The sequence below is a fragment of the Colobus angolensis genome, unplaced genomic scaffold (genome assembly GCF_000951035.1).
Source record: "Colobus angolensis palliatus isolate OR3802 unplaced genomic scaffold, Cang.pa_1.0 Scaffold128, whole genome shotgun sequence".
Taxonomy (NCBI): Eukaryota; Metazoa; Chordata; class Mammalia; order Primates; family Cercopithecidae; genus Colobus; species Colobus angolensis.
Genome location: NW_012114030.1, coordinates 2,689,608 through 2,704,736, shown reverse-complemented (window position 1 = coordinate 2,704,736; position 15,129 = coordinate 2,689,608). Strand labels below are relative to the sequence as shown.

Below are 15,129 nucleotides of genomic sequence, written 5' to 3'. Positions count from 1 at the left end.
TCCTAGCACTTTGGGAGGCCGAGGTGGGCAGATCACCTGAGGTCAGGAGTTCAAGACCAGCCTGGCCAACATGGTGAAACCCCATCTCTACTAAAATACAAAAATTAGCTGGGAATGATGGTGGGTGCCTGTAATCCTAGCTACTCAGGAGGCTGAGATGGGAGAATGGCTTGAACCTGGGAGTTGATGGTTGCAGTGAGCCGAGATTGCGCTACTGCACTCCAGCCTGGGCAGCTGAGTGAGACTCCGTCTCAAAAAAACAAAACAAAACAAAACAAAAACTAGTCTCTGCAACTTCCCCCAGGCACAGCTGGTAAGACACGTGACCTCCCTGAGTCTCAGTGCCTCCTCTGTAAAATGAGGATGAATAATATCTACCTCAAAGGGTTACCGTGGAGGCTGACATCTTAACAAGACGTATGATATAGTAATTGTGCAATATACATTTGTTGAAAAAGTGAATTACTGTGGATGGTCTACACTTTAGAAAGTGTAAAGAGGCCTGCCAAGGAGCCAGGGCATGGATATCAATAACCATATTTGCAGATAAGTAAACTGAGACTCAGAGAGATGACGTGGTACTCTCAAGGTTTCACGGCCATATGGCAGCATGGCTGGAAATGAAAACAGAGCCCAGATGTCTCTACCACTTCCTCTGAGAAGTCAGATCTCGACAGAAAATGGGCTGGGAACTTAGGATGTGGGTCCCAGCCCAGCCTGGTCGGGGGAGTGTGAGCAGAAAACTGAGAGTCCCAGCAAGTGCCCCTTTTCTTGTCCTTTCCTTTTCTCTGTCCTTTTCTTTTCTTGAGATAGAGTATCACTCTGTCACCCAGGCTGGAGTGCAGTGGTGTTAACATGGCTCTCTATAGCCTTGACCTCCTGCGCTCAAGCGATCCTCCCACCTTGGCCTCCCAAAGTGCTGGGATTACAGGTGTGAGGCACCTCGCCTGGCCAGTTTTTACTTAGAAGGCACAGTCAGGCTGGGTGCGGTGGCTCACGCCTGTAATACCAACATTTTGGGAGGCCGAGATGGCAGGATCTCTTGAGCTCAGGCATTTGAGACCAGTTTGGGCAACATAGTGAGGCTCCCATCTCTACAAAAACAAAAATCAGCCAGGTGTAGTGGCGTGTGCCTGTAGTCTCAGCTACTTGAGAGCCTATGGCGGGAGGATCACTTGAACCAGGGAGACTGAGGCTGCAGTGACCCCTGATTGCGCCACTGTACTCCAATGTGGGCGACAGAGTGAGACTCTGTCTCAAAACAAACAGAAAAAAAAGAAGGACAATTGGCAGTTAGTGACTGTGTGTTGACTGCCTTCTGTTGAAGGGACTGTGCTAGGTAATAAGATAATTTCAAGATGAGGAAAGCTGACCCCATTCATTCATTCATTCATTCAGTAAACACCCTCTTCAGGCTTCTGTGGGTTTTTGTGCTGGGCTCCAGTAATACAGCTGTGTCAGGGCCCACGTTCAACGTGGGAAGAGAGTAACTGGAGCTATGACAGAGGAAGTCCAGAGGCACCACCTCACCCAGGCTGGTTGATGCTATGCCAGGAAATGCTCCTAGGAGGAGATGGCTGTGCTTCCCATAGCCTACGAATTGGTGTTAGGGGAGATTTTCAAGCAGAGGAAACAGCAAAGAAATCTTGCTTCATAGAATAAAAGACACTTTGGGAGGTTGAGGTGGGCGGATCACTTGAGGTCAGGAGTTCAAGACCAGCCCAGCCAACATGGTGAAACCCTGTCTCTACTAAAAATACAAAAATTATCTGGCATGGTGGTGGGCATCTGTAATCCCACCTACTCGGGAGGCTGAGGCAGGAGAACCACTTGAAACCGGGAGGTGGAGGTTGCAGTGAGCTGAGATCGGGCCACTGCACTGCAGCCTGGGCAACAGAGTGAGACACTCTGTCTCAAAAACAAAACAAAGCCAAACAAAAAAACAAAGAATGGGAGACAGATGCAGCCGAGAAGTGGGGTCAAATATGGGAGGGCCACAGATTCCAGCAGAGGAGCTTGAGATCCATTCTGTAGCACTGAGGAGCCACAGAAAGTTCTTGAGCAAGTGCAGTGCTGTTTGCCAGGTGCCATCAGAAAATATCTTTGCAAAGCAGTGTGGGTGTGACCTGGTTGGGGGACAGAGCTAAACACTAGAGATCTGTTGGGCATTTTTTCCTAAGTGAGGGTCATCAGGAGCTGGGACCAAGGTGGTGACCTCGGAATTAGGAAGAAAGACACTCATGAGAACCTTCTGACGTAGAATCTGCAGCTCAGTGATTGACAATATGAGCCAGTAAGACCCAGAGGTTCCAGTATGGAGAGCCGGAGCCAGGGGGCTCTGGTGCCCACCAAGGGGCTATCAGGAGTAAGAGGGTGTGAAGGCCAAGGGTGATCCGTTCTGGGGAGCAGTGAGGCCAAGGAGAAGGTACAGCTGGAGAGAGGAGGCCCTGCCAGTGAGGGAGGAGCAGAACCAGGCAAAGTGTGTCAAGCATAGAGATGCACCGGGCAGCCCTAGCGCTGGTGCTGGGCACAGGGCAAGTGCTGTCTGCTATTTCTCTTTCTCATTGGTGCATTTAACAAATAGCTGCTAAGCATTTACCATGCACTAGCTGTTATTCTCCATGCCAGAACACAGCAAGGGACAGATACAGGAACCCTCTTGGAGCTTACTTTCTGGGAGGGAGAGACAGGTGATAAACCAGAACACGAAGGAAACAAGGGACTGCAAATGCAAATACTAAGGCGTATGAAGGAACTCGAACAGCGACGTGCAGAAAGAGCCTGCTACGGATGGATGCTGAGGCTGCGCCATGTTGAGAAAGAGCCACAGGGAACAGAGTTAGGGGACAGGGAGTGGGGAAAGGCAGGGTTCAGAGGCTTGGGACTGGGGTTGGGGACAGTAGGGGGTAGAGACGTTTCCAAAGAGAGGAAACAGCAAGTGGGATGCTCCAAGCTAGGGATGAGTTCCCTCAAGGTGCAGAAAGGACATCTGTGGCTGTGCAGAGACACCAAGTGGAGAAGATTGACAGATGGGCTTAGGGAGAGGGAGGAGCTTCCACAAGGCTCTCGCTTCCCATGATGCTAAGTTTCTTTACTTTCTTCTCTTTCTAACCCCTGACCCCACACCACATCTTCTTTCTTTCTGATAGGGTCTCACTCTGTTTTCTGGGCTGGAGTGCAATGGTGCAATCATGGCTCACTGCAGGCTTGATCTCCCAGGCTCAAGTCATCCTCCCACTTCAGCCTCCCAAGTAGCTGGGACCACAGGTGCACACCACCACACTCAGCTAATTTTTTTTCCAGACAGGGTCTCACTGTGTTGCCCAGGCTGGTCTCAAACTCCTGGGCTCAAGAAGTCCTCCTGCCTCGGCCTCCCAAAGTGCTGGGATTACAGGTGTGAGCCACTGCACCCGGCTCCGTGATTCTCAGTATGTTGGGACATCACTGGGTTGTCTTTGTTTTTGTTTTGTGGTCAAATGTACATAATATAAAATTTATTGGCCAAGCGCGGTGGCTCACACCTGTAATCCCAGCACTTTGGGAGGCCGAGGTGGGTGGATCACGAGGTCAGGAGATCGAGACTACCCTGGCAAACACACGGTGAAACCCCGTCTCTACTAAAAATACAAAAAAAATAGCCGAGTGTGGTGGCCGGCACCTGTAGTCTCAGCTACTTGGGAGGCTGAGGAAGGAGAATCGCTTGAACCCAGGAGGCGGAGCTTGCAGTGAGCTAAGATCGCGCCACTGCACTCCAGCCTGGGCGACAGAGTAAGACTCCATCTCAAAAAAAAAATTTATCTTTTAGACCATTTTTGAGTGTATACAGTACAGTTCAGTGGCAAAATGTGTAATAGTACTGTTGTAGAACCATCACAGCCCTTCATATCCAATTTTTTTTTCTTTCTGAAACAGAGGAGTCTCACTCTGTCACCTAGGCTGGAATACAGTGTTGGCATCTCAGGTCACTGCAACCTCTGCCTCCTGGGTTCAAGCAATTCTCCTGCCTCAGCCTCCTGAGTGGCTGGGATTACAGGCGCTCGCCACCATGCCTGGCTAATTTTTTGCATTTTTAGTAGAGACAAGGTTTCACCACGTAGGCCAGGCTGGTCTCGATCTCCTGACTTTATGATCCACCTGCCTCGGCCTCCCAAAGTGCTGGGATTATAGGCATCAGACACTGTCTGGCCCGGAAAGATTTTTTAAATGTGAAAAAATTGTTTTAGAGATGGGGTCTCACTGTCGCCCAGGCTGGAGTGCAATGGCATGATCGTAGCTCACTGCAGCCTCAAACACCTGGGCTCAGGCAATCCTCCTGCCTCAGTCTCCCAAAGCACTAGGACTACAGACATGTGGTACAGACATGTGCTACCGCGCCAGACGGACTACATTTCTTTATTGAAGGCTGCCCTGAACCTTAAATTTGCCAAAGGGGACCGTCAAGGGGAATGGAGAATGCTGCTCTTTTTTTTCCCCATAGAGCATTTCATGGGAATACTGTTCTGCAGAATACACTCTGAGAATGCTGAAGCCAGAGAGATGAGGGGACATAATTTTTTTTTTTCCAAGACAGAGTCTTGCTCTGTCACCCAGGCTGGAGTGCAGTGGCGTGATCTTGGCTCACTGCAACCTCTGCTTCCCAGATTTAAGCAATTATCCTGCCTCAGCCTTCAGAGTAGCTGGCATTACAGACGCACACTACCATGCCCAGCTAATTTTTGTATTTTTAGTAGAGACGGGGTTTCTATTAAACCCCATCACTGCACTCATGGCTAACACACGGTGAAACACACGGTTAGCCAGAGTGCAGTGTTAGCCAGGCTGGTCTTGAACTCCTGACCTTGATCCACCCGCCTCAGCCTCCCAAAGTGCTGGGATTACAGGCATTAGCCACAGCACCTGACCCAAGGAGGGACATAATTAAGATCATGAAGCTGAGTCAGTGGCAGAAGTAGACCTGGAACCCAAATCTCCTATTTCCCAGGCACTGCCCTTCCTGTTTACACTACACCAGGCTGCAATGACAGATGGACGGCAAAGGCAAAAGGCTGGAGGCCCACAGGGCAGCTAGGAGGCCCCCGGCCTAACTCAGCAAGGGCCTGAGCAAGAGGGGACAGCGGTGAGAGATGCTACAGGGAACCATTTGTGAAATGCCTGTCACCCATCCTGGGCAATTTCACACACTTCCTAGATACCTGAACGACCTCCCATTACATGACCTTTAAACAACTTTCTTACTTATGTTTAGTACTTACCATCGTCTGTCATTTATATTTTTCTTCTTTACATTTATTTATTTATGTATTTATTTATTTAGAGACTGAGTTTCACTCTTGTTGCCCAGGCTGAAGTGCAATGGCACGATCTTGGCTCACTGCAACCTCCGCCTCCCAGCTTCAAGCAATTCTCCTGTCTCAGCCTCCTGAGTGGCTGGGATAACAGGTGCATGCCACAGTGTCCAAAAAAAATTTTTCGTATACACGGAGTTTCATCATATTCCTCAGGCTGGTCTCAAACTCCCAATCTCAGGTGATCCACTGGCCTCGGCCTCCCAAAGTGCTGGGATTACAGGCGTGACCCACCGTGCCTGGCCTTATTTATTATTATTGTTTTTTGAGATGGAGTCTCACTCTGTAGCCCAGGCTGGAGTGCAGTGTGCAATCTCCGCTCACTGCAACCTCTGCCTCCCAGGGTCAAGCGATTCTCTTGCCTCAGTGTCCTGAATAGCTGGTACTACAGACACATGCCACCATGCCCATCTAATTTTTGTATTTTTAGTAGAGACAGGGTTTCATCATGTTGGTCAGGCTGGTCTTGAACTCCTGACCTCAAGTTATCTGCCTGCCTCGGCCTCTCAAAAAGTGTATATTTATCCTCTTTACATTTATATGGCAGTGTAGTAACCTAGCCTAAAATCCCACCTCTCTAGTTGATGAGGTTTTGCCTTCAATAATTTGAGGCATTCCAGCCTGGCTTCTGGGGTCAGTGAGCTGAGATCACGCCATTGCACTCTGGCCTGGGGACAACAGCGAGACTCCCTCTCAAGAGTAGAGAGTAGAGGCCAGGTGCAGTGGCTTATGCCCGTAATCCCAGCACTCTGGGAGGCCCAAGCAGGTGGATCTCCTGAGGTCAAGGGCTCGAGACCAGCTTCGCCAACATGGTGAAACCCTGTCTCTACTAAACATAGAAAAAATTAGCCGGGCATGGCGGCAGGCGCCGTATTCCCAGCTACTCAAGAGGCTGAGGCAGGAGAATCGCTTGAACCCGGGAGGCGGAGGTTGCAGTGAGTCAAGATCGCGCCATTGCACTCCAGCCTGGACAACAAGAGCTAAACTCTGTCTCAAAAAAAAAGAAAAAAAGAGAGCGAGAGAGTGTAGAGTGGAATGTAATAGAAAAAATTAAAAATATAATAAATAAAACACAATAATAAAATAAAGACTGGGTCACTGAGTGGGCCTCCTCGAAGGGCCTCCTCTAAAGGACTGCGAAGGGGACGTCAGGCCCTTGGTTGAGAATCTTGGACCGGTTTCCCCTCCCCTGCAGCCCTTGTTGACAACTGCCTGAGCCCAGGTCGAAGTGGCTGCACCCATTTTAACTACGGCAAGAGGCGCTGCCAAGGCTTCCTGAGAGGAACAGCAAGAGACGTTTCCAGCAGGAACAAACCAGGTCAGCAACACTGTTCAATGCCTTTCTCTAAAATGAAGAGAAGCTGGACTATCGCCAGCCATCTCTTCTAAGAGTGCCTTCATTTTTCTGGACTCCGGAACCACGGAGTTGCTCGCCGTCCTCTCTAGGCCCCACCCGAAGCTACTTCCGGTCGTCGAGGCGTCCGTGGAGCCCCCTGCACCCCACTCCCAGGGCAAATCCCCAGTGTCCCTCCAGCAGCCGCCGAGCCACTGGCCGCGCTCATGGCTCCCAGCCAATGAACCTGGGAAGGCGGAAGGGACGGAGACTGGGAAAGAGTCCGCTGGCCGAGAGCTCTGCGGAAAAGGGCCGACTGCCTCTTCCTGGCGCAGTGGCGGTGTCTGCGGTATAGGGATGTTTGCGTCCTGATCCAGGACGCGATGCCGCGACCTGCGGCCACCTAGATGCGCTCAGCGGCGACCGCCCCACCCGGATCCCCGAAAAGGGAAAGAAGTAGCTCTCCTCACTTATGCGGCAGGTTAACCCGTTTTTTGAGATCCCCTCCAGATCACCATCCCTCCAGACTCCTCCACAGGGCTTTCCCCCGGACCTCCTGTAAAACGTTCACAGCCTGGTATACTGATATATTCTGAGTTAAAAACAGAGAAATTGTAGTTTCAGAAGGAGCAATCCGACCTGTTTCTTCTGCATGCAGCATGCCAGAAACCTTACTCTGGGGGAGTATCCTTCTGTACCAGGGCAAGAAAACAGCCCTCAGAGGCCACAAGGGACCAGAATAAACATATGTAACAAAGTAATCTGTATGTCGCACCTACTTGACACCCCCCCCATACATATTCTAGCTACTCACTGCCCTAACCAAATTTTCTTTGTCCTGTCATTTATTTTTTCCTTTTATTTCTTCTTTCTTTTGAGACGGAGTCTCGCTCTGTAGTCCAGGCCGGAGTGCAGTGGCAGGATCTCAGTTCACTACAACCTCTGCCTGCCGGGTTCAGGCTATTCTCCTACCTCAGCGTCCTAAGTAGGTGGGACTACAGGTACGTGCCACCACGCCTGGCTAATTTTTGTATTTTCAGTAGAGATGGGGTTTCACCATGTTGACCAGGATGGTCTCGATCTCTTGACCACTCGTGATCCGGCCACCTCGGCCTCCCAAAGTGCTGGCATTACAGGTGTGAGCCACCGGGCTGGCTCTCTTTTCTTTTGTTTCAAACGAAGTCTCTCTCCCACCCAGGCTGGAGTGTAGTGGCGTGATCTCCACTTACTGACACCTCTGCCTCCCAGGTTCAAGTGAGTCTCCTGCCTCAGCCTCCCGAGTAGCTGGGATTACAGGCACCCACCACCACCTCCCACCAGCTAACCTTTTTAAAATTATTATTAGTAAGCACGGGGTTTCCTGACCTCAAGTGATCCACCCACCTCAGCCTCCCAAAGTGATGGGATTACAGGCATGAGCCACCACATCTGCCCGCTTAAATTTTATTGTTGTCTAAGAAATATAAAAGCACCTGGCTTTGGGCACTTTTTCTGACTTCCCTCTCTTGTGAAGATCCCCATGTACATGTAAAACTAATAAAATTTGTATAATTTTCTCGTTTGTCCACTGTCAATTCATTTTTTTCTTATTTTACTTTATTTTTTATTTATTTATTTTTTTTTGAAGATAGGGTTTCACTAACTTGCCCAGGCTGATCTCATACTCCTGGGCTCAAGGGATCCTCCTGCCTTTGCCTCCCAGTAGCTAGGATTACAAGGGATTCTCAATCGGGGCCTAGATTCAACTAAAGAGCCCACTAAGAGCTAAAAGGCAGGTGGAGGCGACTCTTACTCCCATACACAGTAAGGGAGGAGACCACCCCTCATACTCTCTTATGCCCAATTTCTGCCTCCAAAGAAAGAGGAAGTAAAAACTAAAAGGCAGAAATGAAATCCACAAGCAGACAGCCCAGCGCCACACCCTGGGCTTAGGTAGTTAAAGATTGACCCCTGACCTAATGAGTTATGTTATCTATAGATTACAGACATTGTATAGAAAAGCACTGTGAAAATCCCTGTCCTGTTCTGTTCCATTCTAATTACTGGTGCATGCAGCCCCCAGTTACGTACCCACTGCTTGCTCAATTGATCATGACCTTCTCACGGGGACCCCCTTAGAGTTGTGAGCCCTTAAAAGGGACAGGAATTGCTCACTCGGGGAGCTTGGTTTTTGATACTTGAGTCTTGCTGATGCTCCCGGCCAAATAAAGCCCTTCCTTCTTTAACTTAGTGTCTGAGGGGTTTTGTCTGCAGCTCATCCTGCTACATTTCTTGGTTCCCTGATCCCCCTTTGAGTTGTGAGCCCTTAAAAGGGACAGGAATTGCTCACTCGGGGAACTTGGTTTTTGAGATGTGAGTCTTGCTGATGCTCCCGGCCGAATAAAGCCCTTCCTTCTTTAACTTAGTGTCTGAGGGGTTTTGTCTGCAGCTCCTCCTGCTACAACAGGACATGTATGAAGTCAAATGGAGCACAGAATAGGTCATCAGGAAGTGAGAGGGAGGTCTGGGGGAAGAGTTGGCAACATTTACTGAGATTAAAGACCCCAGGGGAAGCAGTTTGGGGCAAGAAAGGGATGAGTTGGGTTTGAGCAGAGGAGCCTTGGGCCACCCGCCCAGGGGCAGGATGTGAGGGGAGCTGACAGCCCTGCTGCAGCTAAAGGGAGACCGGCGATTGGGAGACGTCCTGCACAGTAAATGGGAGAAGCTCCTAGAAGAGAGGACCCTCTGATTTTCTCAACCTTACCCTACTCTCCCCACTGCCTCTGCCATCAGGAAGATTCCAGAATTTCAGGCTCCAAGAAGCCTACAAGAGACGAGGTTCTCCTGTATCCACTCCTTTTTGTTTGTTTCTTTTTTATTTTTGAGTCGGAGTTTCGCTCTGTCACCCAGGCTGGAGTGCCGTGGCGCAATCTTGGCCCACTGCAAACTCTGCCTTCCACCTTCAAGCGATTCTCCTGCCTCAGCCTCCCCAGTAACTTGGATTATTTAGTGGAGACGGGGTTTCACCATGTTGGTGATACTGGTCTCGAACTCCTGACCTCAGTTCCTCTGGCCTCGGCCTCCCAAACTGCTGATTACAAGCGTGAGCCACTGCGCCACGCCCACTCCATTGGTTTTTACACTCAACATTAGGAAGAGACTGCTGTCGCCCTGTTTCTGAGATAACAAGGACAAAACGAGAGAGTGATGAGCTAGAGACCAATTATAAAACGGTCCAGAGACGAAAACTAATGCCTGAGTTCAGTAAGGCCGAGAGGCCAGCTCCCTCCCAGGAGGCGCTTTCTTGTTCTTGCAGACCGGGGCGGAGCTCTCTGCTGCACTGCCTCGCTGGGCCGGGGACTAAACAAACGCCGCTAGTTTTCAAGGCCGGCCCCTGTAGTTACCGCGGCCATTTTGGATGAGGGTACGAGAGAACGTGGCCTGGAGATACCGGGGGCGTTGTCTTGGGCACGATTGCGTAGGGGCAAAGGTCGAGTACTCGCACCGCCGCCATTTTTTATGCGGGCATATTCCATTTCTGATTATACACCCGCTGCCATCGGCACCGTTAGTTTCCATGCTCTCTAGTGCGCCCTCGGGGGCCCTAGTGACCTTCCTCCTTCCCTTGGGCCTGGCCGGGTAGGATTTCTCGGACGCAGGAGGTTCCGCAGGCCCAGGCCAGGCCAAGGGGAGGCAGCCGATCCGTAGTCGGGGTTGACAGTCACCATGGCGCTGCCTCTGGCCCCGCTCCCTCCCCCGGACCCAAACGGGGCCGGACCCGAGTGGAGGGAGCCCGGGGTTGTGAGCTTCGCGGACGTGGCCGTGTACTTCTGCCGAGAGGAGTGGGGCTGCTTGCGACCCGCGCAGAGGGCCCTGTACCGGGACGTGATGCGGGAGACCTACGGCCACCTGAGCGCGCTCGGTGAGAGCCCCACCTGCTCACCTGGGCCCTGCGCCCCCACAGGCCCTGCCGCGCCTCTGGGAGCTGCGCGTGGAGTTGGGGGCCCTGGGGCCGGGCAGGCGGCCTCCCCGCAGTGTGAGGTTTGCATTCTTCTCCCCTAGGAATCGGAGGCAACAAGCCAGCTCTCATCTCCTGGGTGGAGGAGGAGGCCGAACTGTGGGGCCCGGCTGCCCGGGATCCGGAGGTGACGAAGTGTCCGACAGAAACAGACTCAGGTGGAGTATCGGGTGCTAGGTCCCATGGCGACTTCTCTGTTCCTGTCTCATCCTGCTATCCTCTGCCACCTCCAGCTACCTGCTTAGCAATTTCCTCTCTGAACTGTGTTCTCAACTGCGACCACGAGGCTGAGCCCCTGCCTGGCTCCCGGATGCAGCCTAGAAAGGAGCAGTGATGGGGTTCTGGCCCTGCCATAACCCGCCCCTGAGTCCTCACCTCTGCGTGGTGACTACACTCTTGGGGCTTTTTTTGGTGTTTTTGTTTTAGAGACAGGGTCTCGCTCTGTTGCCTAGGCTGAGTGTAATGGCAGCATCATAGCTCACTGTAGCCTGGAACTCCCAGGCTCAAGCAGTCCTCCTGCCTGGGCCTCCAGAGCAGCTGACTGTACAGGTGCTCGCTACGAAGCCTGGGTAACTTTTTTTTTTTTTTTTAAAGACAAAGTTTTGTTCCGTTGCCCAGGCTGGAGTGCAGTGGCGCCATCTGAGCGCACTGCAACCTCCCCCTCCCAGTTTCAAGTAATTCTTCTGCCTCAGCCTCCTAAGTAGCTGGGATTACAGGCGCCCACCACCACGCCTCGGTAATTTTTTATTTTTATTTTATTTATTTATTTATTTATTTTGAGACGGAGTCTTGCTCTGTCGCCCAGACTGGAGTGCTGTGGTGCGATATCGGCTCACTGCAAGCTCCGCCTCCTGGGTTCACGCCATTCTCCAGCCTCAGCCTCCCGAGTAGCTGGGACTATAGGCACCCGCCACCACGGCCGGCTAATTTTGTTTTTGTATTTTTAGTAGAGACGGGGTTTCACCATGTTAGCCAGGCTGGTTTTGATCTCCTGACCTTGTGATCCGTCCGTCTCGGCCTCCTAAAGTGCTGGGATTACAGGCATGAGCCATGGCGCCCGGCCAATTTTTTGTCTTTTTAGTAGAGACAGGGTTTCACTATGTCACCTAGGCTGGTCTAGAACTACTGGGGTCAAGCGGTCCACCTGCCTCGGACTCCCAAAGTGACCCACTGCGCCTGGCCTAATTTTTTAAAATTGTTACCTAATATATTTTAGAGAGGGGGTCTTGGGTCTTGGTGTGTTGCCCAGGCTGGTCCTGAAATCCTAGACTGATGCTCCTTCTCTGCCTTCGAAAGCGCTGGGATTACCGCCTTGAGCCCCCACGCCCAGTCTCTTAAAGTCTGTTGACTCTACCTCCACCTCAGGACCCACCCCTGCTGTTCACCTGCAGGCTGGTTCCTCTCTCCCTTCCTGCCCCCCTTTTTTTCCTTCATTTCTTGCCCTCAGCCTTTGCGGAGTGTCCAGCCCCACTGAAATTGGCCATGCCCGCCTGGTTCTGCCTTTCTTGGTGCTGTTCCTGATGCCTGGAACATCCTCAGGTGTCCGCTCCTCCTTCTGGATCAGGCCCAGATGTTCATGTCATGTCTGCCCTTCCCCCGCAGTGACATTTCCCCAGCCCCGAGGCGGAGTGGACTGTTCCTTCCCTCCCTCCCGGCTCTGTCTGGCTCAGCAGCCGAGGAACAGGTGTCACTCCTCCATCTCCCAGGGGCAGCCGGGGGTCCAGCAGACCTGTCCCTGCCCATGCGGGCTGTGGGATTCAAGGACCAGGATGAGCCGAGCCTGAACTGTCCCGTCTTTATCTCCCAGCAGATTCCAGAAACAAGGAAGAGGAAAGACAAAGGGAAGGGACGGGAGCCCTGGAGAAGCCTGTTCCTGTGGCCACCGGGTCTCCTGGGCTGAAGGCTCCCCAAGCCCCCTTGGCCGGGCCCCCTTATGGTTGGGAGCAGCCGTCCAAGGCACCGCACCGAGGACGCCCCTCGCTCTGTGCCCACCCCCCTGTCCCCCGAGCGGACCAGCGTCACGGCTGCTACGTGTGTGGGAAGAGCTTCGCCTGGCGCTCCACACTGGTGGAGCACGTCTACAGCCACACTGGCGAGAAGCCCTTCCACTGCACTGACTGCGGCAAGGGTTTTGGCCACGCTTCCTCCCTGAGCAAACACCGGGCCATCCATCGCGGGGAGCGGCCGCACCGCTGTCCCGAGTGTGGCCGGGCCTTCACGCAGCGCTCGGCACTGACTTCGCACCTGCGCGTCCACACCGGTGAGAAGCCCTATGGCTGCGCCGACTGTGGCCGCTGCTTCAGCCAGAGCTCTGCCCTCTACCAGCACCGGCGTGTGCACAGCGGCGAGACCCCCTTCCCCTGCCCGGACTGCGGCCGCGCCTTCGCCTACCCCTCGGACCTACGGCGCCACGTGCGCACCCACACCGGCGAGAAGCCCTACAGGTGCCCGGACTGCGGGCGCTGCTTCCGGCAGAGCTCAGAGATGGCAGCCCACAGGCGCACCCACAGCGGCGAGAAGCCCTACCCCTGCCCGCAGTGTGGCCGCCGCTTCGGCCAGAAATCAGCCGTGGCCAAGCACCAGTGGGTCCATAGGCCCGGGGCCAGGGGCCACAGGGGCCGGGTCACCGGGGGTCTGTCTGTAACCCTGACCCCTGGCCGTGGAGATCTGGAACCGCCCGTGGGCTTCCAGCTGTACCCGGAAATATTCCAGGAGTGTGGGTGACGGCCTTAAAAGTGACTATCTAGACATTACAGAGGCCCGAGATGGGCTCAGGGGCCTGAACCTCTGCGGCTGCCTGCAGGGAGGTCCCAGAATCTAGGACAAGGCCTGGCCCTGGGGTGCGGACAGTCTGATCTTGGACCCTCAGCAGCCTCCTCTGCCAGCACCTTGCTCTCAGCTGCCCAGGGGTCTCGAGGGCCCCCTTTACTGAGGCAGAGCTGAGGTGAGAACCCCCAGACCTACATAAGGGGAACCAAAAGGTGTTTCTCAGCCCAGAGGTGCTAAAAGCACTGAGGTAGAGGAGAATCTTGTTTTACCCATTGTTTTTAAAAATTTTTTTTAAATTATTTTTTATTCTTGTGACCCAGAACACAATACTCATTGTCTATTTATTTATTTATTTATTTATTTATTTATTTTTGAGACAGCTTCCTGGCCTGTCACCCAGGCTGGAGTGCAGTGGTGTGAACAGGGCTAACTGTAGCCTCAACCTGCTGTGCTCAAGGAATCCTCTCCCCTTAGCCTTCCAAATATCGGAGACTACAGGCGGGCAACACTACGCCCAGCTAAGTTTTAAATTTTAGGTAGAGATGAGGTTCTCACTGTTGTCCAGGCTGGTCTCAAACTCCTTGGCTGAAGCGATCCTGCCATCTCAGGCTCCCGAACTGCTGGGATTACAGACGTGAGCCACCACCATGCCTGGCTTCCATTGTCTTTTTGTGTGTGTGTGTGATGGGGTTTTGCTCTTGTTGCCCAGGCTGGAGTGCAGTAGCGCGATCTCAGCTCACTGAAACCTCCGCCTCCAGAGTTCAAGCAATTCTGCCTCAGCTTCCCAAGTAGCTGGGACTACAGGCACTCACCGCCTCCACTGTCTTTTTACTGCCCAAGTTAAAATCCTGTGACTCTACTGGATCTGGCCTGCAGTTGTCATATTTATTGATTTGAGCCCAGGCAGTGTTTTTAAGTGATATGAGTTAGTAGTGAAGATTGAAAAGGATATTTTGCACCCAAATACAGGTTTTCTGGCGTCTTTTGAAAAATCCAAAGATTTGGCAACTCCACCTAGGCTCCCACAAAACCACAGTTGTTGGGAGCTGAGCCAGAACTCAATATTCACCGTGGCCCGGCCACCCATCCCCACCACTCCCATGGGCTCCTGACCAAGCACCACGTGCCATTCATCATGGCTTGCTTTTAGTGTTTTTGGTGTTTATCTTAAAGTACAACGAAGAAGAAAGGAAAGTATTTCTTAGACCCGTGTCTCTGTCCAAACAGTCCTTTCCATCTGGCATTTCCCGCTCATTTATATGACTTGCTGAGCTCCTAAGGTCATTTGAGTTTGCAAACAGTGGTCTGTAGCACTCAGGTTTTCTGGAGTTGGAGAGAAAGGATGGCCGGAGAGAAAGCAAAGTCGGCTTTATTTTAGATCTTTGCTTGTATTGCATTTTATGGTCTACAAAATACTGTCTCCTCTATTGACTCATTGCGCCTTCATAAGTGCTGAGAGAAGCCCCTTGGTTGAAGAGGACCGCCTGGTCAGGAAGAGGCAGTCAGGACTGCCTTTCATCCCACACCAAGGGGTGTGACCGCCATCAGCCAAAAGGCAGTTCCTGTTTTTGAATGGGAAGGTTTTGAGAGCTCCCTCCAGTCTTCCTTGGGCCTCCCTGAGCAGGCCACATGCCTCAGGCCTTCTTAGCCCTCCTAGACCCTGCCAGGAAGGCCTCATCACAGTT

The 15,129-nt window shown here is 52.4% G+C and overlaps 1 protein-coding gene across 1 annotated transcript in view; it reads left to right on the top strand.

Annotated features, from left to right (window-relative positions):
- Nucleotides 1-14,821, top strand: part of LOC105505726 (zinc finger protein 764) — a 19,526-nt gene extending 4,705 nt beyond the window's left edge. The window contains exons 4-7 of the mRNA XM_011933654.1: nucleotides 6,792-7,027; nucleotides 10,379-10,579; nucleotides 10,720-10,833; nucleotides 12,486-14,821. Of these exons, the coding sequence (XP_011789044.1) occupies nucleotides 6,792-7,027; nucleotides 10,379-10,579; nucleotides 10,720-10,833; nucleotides 12,486-13,399 (1,465 nt within the window). The 3' untranslated portion in view covers nucleotides 13,400-14,821. The remainder of the gene's footprint in view (nucleotides 1-6,791; nucleotides 7,028-10,378; nucleotides 10,580-10,719; nucleotides 10,834-12,485) is intronic.
- The last annotated feature ends 308 nt before the right edge of the window (nucleotides 14,822-15,129 follow it).